General features: G+C 51.8%; 1 protein-coding gene and 1 long non-coding RNA gene across 2 annotated transcripts; one reads left to right on the top strand and one right to left on the bottom strand.

The window, feature by feature from the left end:
- Positions 1–5,270: 5,270 nt before the first annotated feature.
- On the bottom strand, positions 5,271–8,472 carry LGALS1 (galectin 1). Its single transcript, XM_003419774.4, has 4 exons — positions 8,339–8,472; positions 6,955–7,034; positions 5,746–5,917; positions 5,271–5,469 (listed from the first exon to the last, which is right to left on the bottom strand). The coding sequence occupies exons 1-4, from the start codon at positions 8,345–8,347 to the stop codon at positions 5,323–5,325; spliced, it is 408 nt and encodes a 135-aa protein (XP_003419822.1). The 5' UTR covers positions 8,348–8,472; the 3' UTR covers positions 5,271–5,322.
- LOC135231166 (uncharacterized) lies at positions 6,950–16,846 on the top strand. Its single transcript, XR_010321692.1, has 2 exons — positions 6,950–7,061; positions 7,291–16,846. It is a non-coding gene; the product is annotated as an uncharacterized LOC135231166 (long non-coding RNA).
- The last annotated feature ends 255 nt before the right edge of the window (positions 16,847–17,101 follow it).

Here is a 17,101-nt window from a genome sequence, read left to right on the forward strand (position 1 = left end):
CAATATTTGTCCTTTTGCAACTAATTTCACTCAACATAATGCCTTCCAGGTTCCTCCATGTTATGAAATGTTTCACAGATTCCTCACTGTTCTTTATCGATGCGTAGTATTCCATTGTGTGAATATACCATAATTTATTTAACCATTCATCCATTGATGGGCACCTTGGTTGCTTCCATCTTTTTGCTGTTGTAAACAGTGCTGCAATAAACATGGGTGTGCATATATCTTGAACCAGTTACTTTTGCTGTGCCTCAGTTGTCCCTTTTGTAAAATGGGATAATTCTAGTGACTTTGTAGGGTTGTTGTAAGGCAATGATTTTCAAACTATGGCGAGCATCAGAACTCCCTGGAAACTTGTTAAAAAACAGATTGTTGGACCCTAGCCCCCAGAGTTTCAGATTCAGTAGGTCTGGGGTGGGCCTGAGAATTTGCATTTCTAACAAATTCTCAGGAGATTCCGATGGATGGTGCTAGTCTACAGACTAAACTTTGAGAACCATGATTGTGAGGAATAAGCGATTTATGTAGTGTGTAGAACATGGTACATACTACACAAGCGTCTGCTACGCAAGCCACTGCTCTATGCCTCAGTTTCCCCAAGTATGGAATACCCGTTGCCGTAGAGCCGATTCCGACTCATGGCAACTCTATAGGATGGAGTAGAACCGCCTATAGAGTTTCCACGGAGCAGCTGGTGGGTTTGAACTGCCAACCTTTTGGTGAGCACCCAAACATTTAACCACTGCGCCACCAGGGCCCCAAGTATGGAATAGAGGTGAAATAACACATCCTTTTTTTTTTTTTAAGTGGATGTGAAGGGGATTTTTAGTAACCGGGTTTGTGTGCCTGAATCCCCATTCTCAACCCTGCAGATATTTTTCCTGGCAGGCCCTGTACTGGGTGCTGCAGACACAGCTGCTGCCCTTCTCCTCAAGGTCGCACAGGGTCAACAATCATTGCAGACCGGGGAATGATGCCTCTGACAGTGGGAGCACAGGAGGCTGCAAGAGCCCAGGGCTTACTCCTCCAGTATGGGAAATCAGGGATTGCTTCCCAGGTAACCCCAGAACTGGCTAAGGGAAGAGTTACCAGGGGAATATGGCAAGTCATACCAGACTTTTAGGACTTGATCCTCCCCTTTGACAAGTGGAGAGACTGAAACCCAGAGGGCAAGGAAGCACACATTTATGAGTGCCTACTGTGTGCCAGGCACTCAAAAAAAGGAATTGTTATCCCAGAGAGGGGAAGGAACTTGTCCAGGGTCAGATGGCCACTCTGTGGCAAAGCTGGGACTTGAACCTGGATCTCTGGCCTCCCAGCTCAGCTCCCTGGCCTGATGGGCTGAGAGTTCACACCTCCAGTAGCTAACATGCCCCCTCTGGAGGGCAAGATGCAGGCCCTGACCACGAAGTTTGGAAGGAGCCAGGCCACAGTAGGTGCAGCACTCAGTGAATGTTGACTTCATTCCAGAGAGTCCTCTTTGTGGGAATCCCATGTTGGGTGCTGAGAGGAAGTTATCCTCAAAACTTTGTGAGTCCTGCCTTCCACCCGCCATGGCCCAGGGCACAGGAGGGGGCTGCCTTAATGGTGGGGCTGCAGTCATGCAGGACAACTGCGCCTCTGCCCAACCAACCTCCTCTGCCCCCTAGTGGCAGTGCCTAATGCTGTCCTTAGTTGCCTCCCTCTGGGTAAAGGCATCACCGAGGCTGCAGCCCTGCCCCCTGAAGATGCCTGAAGAGCCACCTGCTGCATCTGGGCTGCCTCCTCCACCGAGCCCCTGGGGGGCTGCTGAGGGTCCTTGGCACCATGCATCAGTGCCCCCTCCTGTTCTGCCTACCCCACCCTCCAGACTGGCAGCAGATTGAAAACAGAGTCTGCCATCCAGCTTGATAAATCATAAACCTGCTTCTCTTACCCACCCCCTTCCTGGGCCCCTTCTTCACAGTTCACTCATTTGAACTCCCTCTGTACTGAGGGATGTTCTTGGGGCCTCAAGCGGATTATCTCAGTCAATCCTCACAGTGCTACTATCATGCCCATTTTACAGATGAGGAAAAGGAGGCTGAGAGAGGGGAAGTGGCTTGACTAAAGTCCCCCAGTTAGTAAGGGTAGTACTAGAGTCCTGTACACAGCATGGCTCTGCACTCAGAGTTTCCACTCTGGCCTAGAGACAGGGAACAAGGCAGGAGACAGCTGCTTGGACGCAGCCTAGTGTGGGGAGCTCTGTGCAGTTAGCTCTCTCAGCCCAAGCTGCCGGCCCACCTGTGGCTTGGGGACGCGAGGCTCATCTGAGAAAACTCCCTGTGCAGTGGGAAGTCACCCACCCCAGGCAGGGACTGTTGCTCCAAGCTCTTCCTAGGGAGTTTCAGGTCCCTTTACAACAAGAAAGGAGTTGAGGGACTGGCAACCCCACCCCAAGGCAGGCATGGCCCAGAGATCCCAAAAGCTTGACAACCCTTTACTACAGCTTATGGTCTAAATGTCCACCACCCTTTTTGGGTTGGTGTCTCCTTAAAATTATTTTTACATTTGTTGAGAGAGAGTTCATTCTCTTAATAGAAATGATGATGGAGGAAATGAGTGGTATGGTTTGAGTTGTGTCTCCCAAAATCAGTCTTTCTTGAGATATAAAAGCAGATCAAGCAAGCAGCAAAAGAACAGAGATGGCAGAAGATACATGCCAAATGAGAGCTCCAAGGAACAGAGGCTGAAAAGAGTCAAAGACCTTTCCCCAGAGTCTTCTTCTAGAGCTGGTGCCCTGAATTCAGACTTCTAGCATTCTAAACTGTGAGAGAATACATTTCTGTTTGGTAAAGTCACCCACTTGTGATATTTCTGTTATAATAGCACTAGATAACTAAGACAATGAGTATAAAGAATAACAATAGCAGCTACCATCTAATTAGCTTTTTACAGGATTATCTCTTTTTGTGGTATGATCCCTGTTTTAGAGGAGGAAACTGAGGCTTGGAGAAGTACAGTCACTTGCCCGAGGTCACAAAGGCAAGAAGAGCAGGTGGTGAGGGTGGAGCCCAGGCAGTTGAAGGCCAGAGCTCTAAATCCTCTGTGCCCAGGTTTATAGATAGGATCTTGGAACACACCAAGTCTTAAAAGAGGTGAAGGGAACCAACATTTACTTAGTCCCTACTACGTGCAAGGCAGCACACATGTCTGTACACATGGCTCAGTTAATCCTCACAGAAACCCCACAGGATAGGTACTAGTATTAACTCAATTTGACATATGAGGAAACAGGTTCAGGGAAGTTGAGGAACTGGTCCAAGGGCACACAGCGGTGGAGCTGGGGTTTGATTCCAAGCCCAGTCTCCTTCCTCCACACCCAATGACCTGTATCCTCATCTAGTCCCAGGGCTCTCCTCTGCTGGTCATAGTCTCAGTCTTGGTGCATAGTGGGTGCTCAGCCAGTGTAGGGAGAATAGGTGTGGGTGAACCATGGGGACTAGAGAAAGGAGGCTGAGGTGGCGCTTCTGCAAATGTCCAGCAGAGGGCGCCCCTACACAACCAGGTTCCAAAACTACTCCTCTGGGTGGCTGCTTGGGATTCCCAGGACAGCCTGGACATTGGGTGTGGCTAGTGTGAGCCCACCATGTGTGTCTCACCTTCCTTGGCCCTCTCCTAGAGGCCTGTCCCCTTCCCAGGCCCCAGGGAGTGCACTGAGATGGGAATCCTTTACCCAAAAAGGCCTGAGTGAAATGGTGGTGTGGTGGTTAAGTGCTGACTGCTAACCAAAAGGTAGGCAGTTCAAGTCTACCAGCTGTTACTTGGAAACCCTATGGGGCAGTTCTACTCTGTCCTATAGACTCGACAGCAACAAGCGGTTTATTTTACATACGAGGAAAGTAAGGCGGGGGGTGGAAAACCCTGAGGGTCCCTCAGCTGGTGCCGCTGTCCTGGAGAGGGACATTTGCCAAGCTGCCCCCCCCCTCCCCGGCCACTTCAGGAGACAGTGCCGTGGGGTTTTGGGGGAGACCAATGAGGTTCTGATTCTAAGTCTTCCTGAACTTTGGCCCAGTTGCCGTGGCTGTTTCCCCAGAAGTCAGGGGCCCTGGGAAGATCCCACTGCAGCTGCGAGCAGGAAGGAAGAAGGGTGCAAGGAAGTTTTGGTTGTGTAGGGCGCCCCAGTCATCCTTCCACATCCCATCACTTGTCATGGGTGAGTGTGATAGGGCTGAGTTAAGCACATTACCCTCCAAGGTAATGGGACCTGGGCTGGTCTCAGAAGAGACATTCTCTTTGGAAACCCAGGAGAGGACAGGCTTATGGAGTTTCCCTCACCCCTTTGCTCCCCAAGAAAGAGGCTGTGTGCAGCAACAGCTTCTGGGAGCCTGGAGGCTGGGCTTCAAGTTAGCCAGACTCTACTTCTTGGTTCTCTGCAGGGCCCAATACAGGCCTCCACACCCACCCTACCTCCTTCTACCATAGAAACTGAGGCCAGCAGTGGGGTACTGGGGCCATCACCCAAGCCCATCTCCCCATTGTTGAGGTGGGGAAACTGAGGCCCCCAGGGGCAGGGGACCTGCCCATGGCCACAGAGCCAGCAGCTTCCAGACTAGCACCCTGGTTGCCCTTACATCCCAGCAAAGGAGGGTACCCGGGCTCGGAGGCACCAGCTAGGATGCCCGCCCCCTCCCCCAAGGCTCAGCTGGGCCTGGTACAGGCTAGGGAGTCATTTCGCCACTCAGAACCCATTTCCTCTCCTTCAAGTTTGGGTATTAATATCTCAAACAGTAGTGCAGTATTGGACCCTGAGTGATTACCAAGCACCAGGCACTGAACTTGGCCTCCTTCATGCAACATCTCGTTTAATAATAGCACATACTATCATTATTCCCCTTGCATGATGAATAAACTGAGGCTCAGAGAGGTCCGTTAACATGCACAAAGCCACACAGCTGGTAGCCCGTATTATCTGATCTCAGGTCTCTTTCCCCTTGTGCTCCCCATCACATGGCACCAATCAGTCTGTCCTTGCTTCTTTCCCCTGGTTTCACTTAGGCAACATTTTTTGAGCACCTACTGTGTGCTGGGGCCCTCCTGGGACAGTTCAAGGGCAGGGACTGGGTCTTATTCAGTAGTCACTGAGTCTTCTGCTGTGTATTGGGCTCTCTGTTGGCCCAGGGGACCAGGGGAAGAAGATGCCACTTGCATTTAAGAGGTGTTTGAGGAGGAAGTGAATGGAGATGGAAAAGGGGCAGAGCCTGGGGAGATGGAGGACCCCCCCGCCACACACACACACAAGAGGCTGGTTCAGGGGCATGACAGGCAGCAGCCTTTATTGGAGACTGTGGGTCAGCGGCTTCACTCAAAGGCCACACACTTGACTTTGAAATCGCCGTCGGCCGCCATGTAGCTGATGGCCTCTAGGTCGAGGCGGTTAGGGAACTTGAATGAGTATCCATCTGGCAGCTTGATGCTCAGGTCAGCCTGGTCGAAGGAGATGCACACCTGGCAGGGGGGGAAGGGCAGTGAGCTGGGCCTGGGGTGGACCCTGCAGCGGGAGCCTTGGCACTGCGGCCAGAGCCATGGCCTGTGTCCTACCCTTTCCTCCATGCAGCCCTTACAACAGCCCAGATTTGCGGGTGGGGCTGCTGAGGATGATACTCACCGGAGATCACACAGTGAAGGAGGAGACGGTAGGCGAGGCCTGGGCCTCTAGCCACTAACCCAGCTCCACCCCAGCCTACCCAGTGCCCAGCCCCCAGGCCCCGGTCCCCAGCCCACCTCCACAACGCTGCCAGGCTGGAAGGGGAAGACTGACTCTCGCTGCTCGGTACCCCAGGCCCCACCGTCCTTGCTGTTACACACGATAACATTGACGTCCCCGTGGGCATCGAAGCGAGGGTTAAAGTGTAGACACAGGTTGTTGCTGTCTTTGCCCAGGTTCAGCACGAAGCTAGGGGAAAAGTGGTAGGATTGTTCCACCCAGTGCTACCATGAGTGCAGCTACCTGGGAGAACTCATTGCTACCTACTTGCTGTGTGACCTGGAGCAAGTCTGCCCCTCTCTGGGTCTGTTTCCTTATCTGTAGAATGGGGGCAGCCAAGAAGGGTCTCTAAAGGTCTTGCTCTGCTGACAGCCGCAAGACTCTCATGGACACTAGTCTGTGTCCCAGTGCCTTTGCTCAAGGGCAGAGAGTCCCTCCAGATGGCGACCTTTGGGGGCAGGAGGGAGCAAGTGTCCTGTCTGCCTTGGATGTCTCTGTATCTCTGGTGCTCAGTACTTTACATGACACACAAAAGGCACTCAATAATTGTGGGGCGAATGAATAAATAAGATCTTTGTTGGAGTGGAGATAACCTAAGGGTTTGGTAAGAATTAAGAGTTTCTGCACTGGGGTATCTGGCCAGACATCATCACCCTGGTCACTGAGATGGCCAGCATGGCATTCCTTTCAGCCGACAATCTCCCCTTGTCTCACTGAAGAACAAACTGAGACTGGATGAGGTTGGCTGACTGGTCCAAGGTCACTCGGCTGCTGAGAAAACAGGCCAGCTGGCTAAATGAATGAGTGAAGGAAGGGGTGAGGAAGGAAAGATTGAGCGAATGAATGACCAAACGCAAACGCAGGAAGGAAGGACCACAGAGGGAGGGCCCTGGGGGTGACACCTCTCATTGCCCTCCCTCTCCAGCTACAGCCCTGCCCACCCAGGGCGGGGGAAGGGGCCAAGCCGAGGGAGATGACGAGGCCGCAGCTGGTTGCAGCTGGTTTCGTTTAAGGGGGAGGGGGGAGGGGAAGCGACAATGGCGGGGGCGCCCAGACCCCGCAGAGAAAGTGAGTCACCCAGAAAACGCAGCCTCGGCCAGCGGCCACGTTGACCCCCTCCGGGCCGGGAGGAGGAGCAGAGTCGCAGCGGCCACGCCCAGACCAGCCACGCCCGGCTGGACCCTGGGCAGCGCCCCTCCGCCCGCCACCCCGCCTGGCCCCCTCACCTCTTGGCGTCAGGGGCCACCTCGCCCCGCACTCGGAGGCACTCCCCGGGTTTGAGATTCAGGTTGTTGGCGACCAGACCCTGCGCAGACAAGACCCCGCCCAGTCGGTTAGAGGACGCGGGACTCCGCTGCCCCCAGTTGCCCGGGCGGAGGCGGGGGGCGGGGGTCGTCCCCACCCTGCATCCTCTGACCAGGCCAACTGGGAGCCTAGGGAGTCTGGGAACCTGTGTGGCTTTGGCTAAGTCCCTACGCCCAGCAGGGTCTGTTATCTGTAACCTGGGTGAGCTTCTAGAAAACAGGATTTATAAGCTTTAAAAAAAATTTTTTTTTTTTAAGGTTCAGCTCCGGGGGCGCGGGATTGGGTTCAGAGTGGCCTTGGAGGCAAGGTGCTATGCCATCTCCTCATTTAACAGAGGGAGAGAACCAGGCTGGGATGGGCAGTTGATAGTAGGGCTCCTGGCACCTGGTCCAACGGAAGGTAAATGAAGGTAGGTGGGTCCCCTCTGAAGAGGCCATGGCCGCCACTGGGGGCTCCCCGTCATCCTCTTCAAGGCCCTGTGGGAGACCCCCAGGAGCATGGCCAGGCCCTTCAAAGGAGTGGGGAGCACAAACAAGGTCCGGAATCTGCAGCCCAGGAAGCTTGGGGTGGGTGGAGCTGCCCTCCCACTTAGCATGCCACCCGTGGTGCCCAAGGCTGGTGGCAGGAGTTAGTGGGTATGAGTGGTTCCTTCTGCCAGAAACTTGAACCCTTTCCCTGGGGGCCTGGGGAAGATTCACTCCTTCTCTCTCCCTTACCATCCCCCACCTCCCACCTCGAGGGAGTGGGTGGTTTGAAATTCAGCCCCACTTTTTTTCAGCGGGGCCAGAACCATCCTTCATCCCCTCAGCCCAAGCAGGCTCCCTCCCCAGCAGCCTGTCTCTGCTCCTGGCTCTGACTTTTCAGAGCTCTTTGGAGCAGAGGCCTGACTCTGTCCTGGCGTGGTGACTGGAGACAGCTGCAGGGGGGAGGGGACAGGAGGCTCTTGGAGGTGGAGGAGGGGAAGAGGACAGTGCCTGGACGTCACCAATGTGCCATCTTACCCCCCCCCCAGCTGGCCACACCCTTCCACTCTCACTTCTCAGAGAGCTACAGAGCTGCAGAATGTAAGACCTAGGCAGAAATAACTGTGCTGTCAGGCCCCAGAGAAATCCAGAAAATTCTTAAGCTCCAGAGGGCCTTTGGGGACCATAGCACCCACCTCCATTTTACAGACATGGCCACTGAGGCCCAGAAAAGAGAAGGTACTTGCTTAAGATCACACAGATACAACTAGACCCGACCTTCTGATCTGCCCACTGCTCCCATCTCATTCCCTGGGCTTTGGGGTGGGGCACCCACACTCACACAGGCCATGGCTGAGGGTAGAAGGTGATCCTGGGACCGCTGCACCAGCTGTCTGAAGACTCCACCGAGAGGAGAGATGGGTCCCGGGCCGCTCCCACCTTTTTAACTGGACCAGACCCTGGTGAGTCCCGCCCCCTGGAAGCGTGGCCAATTGGAGGTCAGGACATGGCTGTGGGCCACCAGAGGCGGGGTCAGTGGAATTTTGAAGCCAGTTCTGGAGCAGAGAGGACCAATCAGAGTGACACCCCCTCAACCCCTTTTTAGCCACACCCCCAGGGTCCAAGCTCCATTCCCTAGTCTCCTCCTCCATCCCACCCCATCCCCCCAGAATTATGCTGTGGCAGGGATTGCAGGAAGCCAATGGAAAATAGTTTGAGGATGAGCTAGGCCCAAGAGTTGGCGGGAAGGGGGCCTGGGGCCAGCAGGCTGAGCTTGGGGGTACCCAGAGAAGATGGCTGAGGGGATGCAGGTCCTTCAGTGACTGGAGCTTGGGTAGGTGATGCTGCATGCTTCCTGGCAGGGGCCAGGGTGTGGCCGGCTCTGTGGGCCTCTGCAGGTGGGAGGATCCATTAACCACGAGGCCTGGCCCCACCCGGGCCTCCCCCGGAAGCAGAGATGGCGGCTGCTGCCTGTGTTCCTTACTAGGGCTAAAGAAAGGTTGGGCTGGGTGCCAGGCCTGAGGCCACCAGCCCTGGCTCGGGCCTCAGGCTTCAGCCCTCGTGAGGGGCCAGCTGGCGCTCCTCAGACAGCCCAGGCTGTCTGAGAGTGTCAGCCCGAGAGGGCCCAAGGGGGACCAGATTGTGAGGGGCTGGGGTCCCCACTCTGTGCACCCCCACGCACATCTCCCCCACCAAGGCCAGGCACAGTCCTTCCTTTTGCCATCCATACAGCAGATGTTTTACTGAGCAACCCCCTGAAGCCTTGGCCCCGGGGGTGGCCTCTGAGGATTCAAGATGAACCCCTCCCAGTCCCTGCCATGGAGCCGCTCTCCAGGCAGAATCCAACCGTGAATGTGATTAAGAAGCAGCATGGTTTAGGGGGCCGTGAGTTTATGTCAACGGTGCTGGGATGATTTGGGGCAAAGGAAGATTGGAATAGTTGCCCAACTTGAAGAATGTACTCAGTGTCACTGAATTGCCCATTGGAAATTGTTGAGATGGTGTATGTTTTCTTATGTATAGTTTCACCACAATAAAAAAAAAAAAATGAAGAGTATGATGAGAGCTAAAGGGAAGTCAGGCCCGAGTGCCGTGGGGGCTGGAGACTGTCCAGATGCCAAGAAGGTGGGTCTTGAAGGATGGATGAAGGAGGTGGCATTCTAGCATGGGCAAAGGCTCAGAGGTGAGGAAGCACAGACCTGGGGAACGTGAGCGTCTAGGCACGGCTGGAGTTTAGGGGATGTAGGGGGAGACGGGGGGTGAGGCTGGGAAGCCAACAGGAGCTGGATCATGAAGGGCCTCGCGGGCCAGGTAAAGAGCTTGGACATTGTATTTTCTGAGGGTGCTGGGGAGCCACAGTAGGTTATGTTGCTGTTGTTGTTAGGGGCCGTCAAGTTGGTTCCAACTCACAGCGGCCCTATGCACAACAGAACGAAACACTGCCCGGTCCTGGGCCATCCTTACAATCGTTGTTATGCTTGAGCTCATTGTTGCAGCCACTGAGTCAATCCACCTCGTTGAGGGTCTTTGTCTTTTCTGCTGACCCTGTTCTCTGCCGAGCGTGATGTCCTTCTCCAAGGACTCATCCCTCCTGGCAACATGTCCAAAGCATGTAAGACGCAGTCTCACCATCCTTGCCTCTAAGGGGCGTTCTGGTTGTACTTCTTCTAAGACAAATTTATTCGTTCTTCTGGCAGTCCATGGTATATTCAATATTCTTCGCCAACACCACAATTCAAAGGCATCAATTCTTCTTCAGTCTTCCTTATTCATTGTCCAGCTTTCACATGCATATGATGCAATTGAAAATACCACAGCTTGGGTCAGGTGCACCTTAGTCTTCAAGGTGACATCTTTGCTCTTCAACACTTTGAAGAGGTCCTTTGCAGCAGATTTGCCCAATGCAATGCATCTTTTGGTTTCTTGACTGCTGCTTCCGTGGGTGTTGATTGTGGATCCAAGTAAAATGAAGTCCTTGACAACTTCAGTTTTTCTCTGTTTGTCATGATGTTGCTCATTGGTCCAGTTGTGAAGATTTTTGTTTTCTTTATGTTGAGGTGTAATCCACACTGAAGGCTGTGGCCTTTGATCTTCATCAGTAAGTGCTTCAAGTCCTCTTCACTTTCAGCAAGCAAGGTTGTGTCATCTGCATAACACAGGTTGTTAATGAATCTTCCTCCAATCCTGATGCCCAGCTCTTCTTCGTATAGGGTAGGTTATAGGGAGGGGAATATTGAGACCAGATTTGGGCTGCAGGGAAAATTACTATCAATAGAGTGGAGGGTGGGCTGGAGGGGGGCTCACCTCACACCCAGGAACCAGGTGGAGGGAGGGATGTGGGGAGCACTAGTCAAGGGGAGTGTTGCTGGAGGGGTGTTGAGGACCTCCTTCTCCATACTCCCCTTTCCAAAGCTGCCAGCACCAAAGAGGGAGGAAGATTCAGACCTAGCGGTGATTCACATTTGGCTGCGGGGCCAGCAAACCCACCCTGCCCTGCCCTGTCCTGCCCTGCCGCCCAGCCCCGCCTCCTCTGCCTCCACCTGGTGGGGCACCTTCCTCCAGATGACTGAAGTCCGCCCTGGTGCAAGATGAGAGGGGCCTGGTGGGGCCAAAGCTGGCCCTGAAAGGGGGCTGGGCTGCACCCCTGTGGGCCTGTACCCTCCCATCTAGACCAAGCTGGCTGCCTTACTAACCAACCGCAGCAGCTTCGCTTTTTCCTCCGGGTCCTCTCCAAAACCTCAGTCTAGGGAGGGCTCAGTAGGGCTCAACAGGGGGCACTCCACTGCCTTTCTGCTGTGTTCCTCTGCAAGCGCTTCCCCTATGGAGTCCTGGGGCATTTCAGGCAGGGACCTGGAGCAAGGACACCTGGTGCTTCCCTACAGTCTGCTCGTTGGGCTCCCACGGGCTCTGGAGCTGCTGCTACGTTTTTCACCACAATCTGGAAACCAGGCCCAGCATCAGAGGTGCCAAGAGATGTTTGCCGTTTCACAAAGGTATTGCTTCAGTCTTCTCCTGGGCCTGGCCTGGCCGAGAGGCATGGTGGAAAGTTTGCTTCTTAAAGGCCCCCACTTGGGAGTCTGGAGACTCTGGTTCTGCTCCTAGCTCTGCCACACCTCCCCCGCACCATGGCATCCTGGCAAGTCGCTTCTTCCTGCTTGCCTCAGCCTTCCCATCTGTAAATTGGGGAGGTTAAACCGTTTTTCTCCCACACAAGGATAGTGCAGAGAGGAACTCAGGTCTGCTGTACTAAATCTATGATTACTTTTTCATGGAACCCCAGAAGGTTTTAACCTCCCCCTTGTCCTTTTTTCCAGGCTGAGTCAACTTCCTGGGGTCTTTGTTGCATCTCTGGGTGGTCTCCCCCTTACCCCTACTTTATCTTCAACAAGTCCCCTCCTGCCTAGGCCGGGGAGGTGTCTCTCCAGATTTCAGTGTCCCCTGTAAGAAGTATTATGGTTTTCCTGGGTTTTGGGAGGGACAAACTGCATCTCATCCGCCCCCCCACGCCCTGCCCAAGCCCATCCATCCTCAGGGCTCCTGGTGATAGCACCCACTTATCTGTCCAGGGCCTGTGCCTGGCGCCTTGCTTGCACACATGGTTTCACTTTGTCCTCTCTGATCCCCTATTTTGTGTCTGCCAACTGGCTGGGGCCCAGAAATGAGGCTGCAGTTAGAATCAGGAGAGCAGCAAGTCCTGATTTTGTGGCTGCCTGCCTGTGACTGCAGCCGGGTTCCTTGACCTCTCTGACCTGTCTCCAGTCTGGAAGGTGGGGGGTGGTACCCATTCACCAGCTGGTTGGAAGGTGATGTACCTGAGAGATGTGTCCGTTAGTTCTCCTCCTGCTCGCCCGAGGCCAAGGCCCTCTCCCCCTGGGATTCTCCTCCCCCGTGGCAGCCCTGCAGCCCAGGCCTCCAGTTCTCTGGAATCCTTTTTCCCGTGCAGGATCTTGGCTGCTGCCCTGAGAAATGAGCTCAGCTCTTCCAGATGGCGCAGTCCTTCCCAGCCTGCAGGCTCCTGCCCAGCCCCAAGCAGGCTGCACCTCCTCCGGTTGGCAGTAGACAGGGCGGGGCTGGTGGGCCCATAGAGCACCATCCACACCCCCCTGCCAACCCTGCTGCCCAGCCGAGGATGATGCTGGTGGTCAAAGCCAGCCAGAATCCCAGAAGTCAGAGCAGGGAAGGACCTTGAAGGTACTGCACTTGACCTACTCACCCGCTTGACGATGCAGGAAATACCCAAAGAGGGTGGCCACTTGGCCAGGGTCACACAGGAGTTAGAGCCAAAGCCCTGTTATCTGCTGAGTCAAGGAAAGAAGAACACTGTGGTCCCCAGCTGGTACCTGGACCTCAAAAACTATCTTTTTTTCAGAATATTGAGAAAGGTGGAACAATTTGAAGAATGTAACCGATGTCACTGAACTGTACATGTGGAAAGCGTTGAACTGATGTATATTTTGCTGTGTATATCTTCACCACAAATTGAAAAAACAAAAATCCAACCATCTTTTCTTCCTGCTCTGTGAAGGGCAAGAGGGCCTAGTGGTGGCAACGGATGACACCACTCCCCCTTTGCGCTGTCTTAGTCATCTAGTACTGCTGTAACAAATACCACGTGTGGATGGCTTTAACAAACAGATGTTTATTTTCTCACAGTTAGGAAGGCTAGGAGTCTGAATTCAAGGTTCTGGCTCTTGGCAAAGACTTTCTCTATCTGTCAGCTCTGGAGGAAGGTCCTTGTCTCTTCAGCTTCCGCTTCCTGGCTTGGCATCTCCATGTGGCCTGGCATTGGTCTCACCCCATCTTTGCTTCTTTCAATTGCTTGCTTAATCTCTTTTACATCTCAAAAGCTTGGACTTCTTCCTTCAATACCATCCATTCTTGATCATATGCTACTCTCTTAGTCATCTAGTGCTGCTGTAACAGAAATACCACAAGTGGATGGCTTTAACAAAGGGATGTTTCTTCTCTCACGGTCTAGTAGATTAGAAGTCCGAATTCAGGGTTCCAGCTCCAGGGGAAGGCTTTCTGTCTTTTGGCTGTGAGGGAAGGTCCTTGTCATCAGCCTTCTCCCATCAAGGAGGTTCTTCACAGTGCAGGGACCCCAGGTCCAAAGGGTGTGCTATTCTCCTGGCTCTTGTTTCTTGGTGGTATGAGGTTCCCACGTCTCTCTGCTGGCTTCTCTTTTATATCTCAAAAGAGATTGGCTCAAGACACAATCCAATCTTGTAGATTGAGTTCTGCCTCGTTGACATAAGTGCCAATAATCCCATCTCATCAACATCTTAGAGATAGGATTTACAACACATAGGAAAATCACATCAGGTGACAAAATGGTGGGCAATCACACAATAATGGAAATCATGGCCTAGCCAAATTGATACACGTGTTTTGGGGGGACACAATTCGATCCATGACAGCTACCTCCTGAAACCTGAACATCAACCAAGTCGTTTTGGTAGAGTGACTCTGTATTCCTTCTATCTTCTTTTCATGCTTCCTGCATCGTTCAATATTTTGCCCATAGAATCCTTTAACATTGCAACTCAAGGTTTGAATTTTTTCTTCTGTTCTTTCAGCTTGAGAAACGCTAAGCTTGTTCTTTCCTTTTGGTTTTCTAACTCTAGGTCTTTGCACATTTCACTATAATACTTTACTTTGGAATCGACTCAACAGCAGCAGGTTTGGGTTTTTGTTTCTCGAGCTGCCCTTTGAAATCTTCTGCTTCGCTCTTTTACTTCATCTTTGAAGGGTTTAAAGACTTCTTCAAGGTGTTAAAAAGCAAAGATGGACTGCCAGAAAAATGAACAAATCTGTCTTGGAAGAAGTACAGCCAGAATGCCCTTTAGAAGCAAGGATGGTGAAACTTGGTCTCACATACTTTGAACATGTTATCAGGATGGACCAGTCTCTAGAGAAGGACATCATGCTTGGTAAAGTAGAGGGCCAGCGAAAAAGAGGAAGACCCTCAACGAGATGGACTGACACAGTGGGTGCTGTTGGGCTCAAGCACAGCAACAATTGTGAGGATGGTGCAGGAATGGGCAGTGTTTCCTTCTATTGTACATAGGGTCACTGTGAGTTGGAACTGACTCGATGGCACCTAGCAACAACAACAGAAAACTCATTGGAAATAACTTAAAAATGAAGGAACACGTCTTTCATAAAACAGGAAGACTGGAGGTAGAGTGTTTCTGTGGCAGGTTAGTTCTGTGGCTCAAAGAAATCATGAAAGGTCTCAGCTCTTGTGTGATTGTTATAAAAATGAACCAAAAATGGCCTCTGTGTATTGGCCCCAGACTGTTTATTTCTTCTTAACAGGTCCATTAGCCCAAAACCCCACCAGTGCCCAGCTCAAATGTATATATATCCAGTTGTAAAAATAACCCTACGAAATAAGCAGATTTTTAGCCAGAGGTGGCCTCCTTGACATACCCTGTGAAATGGCGCCTTACATCTGCTACCCATAGATAAGCTAAAACTCTGTAGGTATAAGGACCCTAAGGTGCTGCGGCCTTCATAGCTCTCTGACCCAGGGGCTCCCCCCTATCTTGCTGCAGTTTCCCCCCTTCCCTTCTTTTCCTGGGAGTTTCAGGCCCTTTGCCCCCTCTGATGGCTCTCTGTGTCTCTTGCACCTCTCCTGCTATGGGGAACCGTCGATGTCTGAGTCCCAGTGAATAGCTTTGTGGCATAATGGATCACTTTTGTGCAGCCTTGCTTGCAGTGGTCTTGTAACTTCCACCCACTGTGCAAACAGGGTAATTGTGGCCCACCAAGAGGCATTGGTCAGTTTTGCCATCCCGCTGGACTTGAAATGAGCCACTCCATTGGTGGGAGAGAGGGGATCCCACCACCACCAAGAAAGAACAGCCAGCTGAGAAGCTCCTGGAACCAGGAGACTGAGAGAGCGAGCTGTAACCCTAAAGACAGTGAGAAGCCATGGCAGGAGAGACTGGCAGGAGACTGTGCAATGGGCTTCCTGGCCCAGAGAGCAAGAAAGCTGAGTGCCTTGGATGCCTCTGGGAACTTATTGGCAGGGGCTAAAAGAGCTTGGTAACACTTGCCTCAGCAGGGCAGAGGCCTAGGGCCAGAGAGAGGTGTGCCTGCGAGCACAGCTGAAAAGAGGCTGTTCTGATGGAAGGATTGTACCCTGAGCCTTCCTGAACATGAATTGTAACCCATTACTTCCCTAATAAACCCCATAATGGTGAGTATTGTCTGTGAATTCTTTGTGGCCATTGCAATGAATTATCGAACTCAGCCTAGGGCTATTGATCTTGATTCTCCTTCCCCCTTGTAATGTTAGAGGAGGTCAAACACAGCCTCCCCACCATTTTTATAAGCTTGTTATGCAATGCTGCAATCTCATGGTCATATCTGTTTCCTTGATTAGCCCAGAATTCCCTCAAACTCACTACAGTGATCATGAATTGTGGTCATGTAGATGGTTTTTCAGGAGCTTGTGGTGTAATGGTTAAGCACTTGGCTGCTAACTGAAAGGTCAGCAGATAGAACCGACCAGCTGCTCCACAGGAGAAAAGACCTGGTGATCTGCTCCTTAAAGATTACAGCCTAGGAATCCCTGTGAAGCAGTTCTACTCTGTCATATAGGGTCACTATGAGTTGGAATCGACTCAACTGCACACAACAACAGATGGACCTTGCTTTTAGGACATGCAAGCTAAAGGATTTGGGGTGAACTGTCTTCACATCTGCCAACTTTCAAATGGTTCAGCCAAAAATGCAAATATATAAAGTGCCATCAAGCAAATAAGCAAAATATTAACTGGTGAATCTAGGTAAAGGGCATATGGTGTTCCTTGTACCATTCTAGCATAATTTCTGATGGTTTGACAATTTTTTAAATTAAAAGTTGGAGGGAAAAAAAACCCAAGTTGTTCCCATCTTTCTGCTCTGTTACCTTAAGTACTTTGCAGGGTTACACCTCATAATCACAAAATGGCTGCAACAGCCCCCAGCACCACATCCAAAGGCCAGAAGAGTAAGTCTTTCCTCTATGTCTGTTAAAAGTGAGGCAAAATACATGATAAATCTGGAGTATCTTGTACTGCCAGAAAATAAGGAAGCGCAAAACAGAGTAGAAAAACATGAAATCTGAATGGTTTAGTTAATAGTATTTTACTAATTCTCAGTTTTGACAAATGTACCATGGTAATGTAAGATGTTAACGTTAGTTAGGGGAGTTGGGTGAAGGGTACATGGAACTTTCTGTACTGCCTGCAACTGTCTTGTAAATCCAGAATTATTACAAAATTGATTTAAAAAAAAAAAAGTGAAGCAAACATTTTCAGAAGGCTCCAGTAGATCTCCCCTCAAGTCTCATTGGCCAAAAGTATACCACAGTGCCCATGACTAAACCAATCACTGGCCAGAGGAAACAAATAACGGTGATTGGTCTAGATTCAAGCTTTAAACCAATCAAAACTCAGTAGTTGGGACGGGGGTGCCTTCCCCTTCTGACACACATGCCATCACATGCTGTGTCCAAGAAATCAGGATTCTGTCAGCAAGGAAGTGGAAATGGCTGTTGGTTTCAGAATGCGGTCTGGGAGGCAAGGACTTCCCCTTTGGGGAGAGGGACATGATC

The sequence above is a fragment of the Loxodonta africana genome, chromosome 4 (genome assembly GCF_030014295.1).
Source record: "Loxodonta africana isolate mLoxAfr1 chromosome 4, mLoxAfr1.hap2, whole genome shotgun sequence".
Classification (NCBI taxonomy): domain Eukaryota; kingdom Metazoa; phylum Chordata; class Mammalia; order Proboscidea; family Elephantidae; genus Loxodonta; species Loxodonta africana.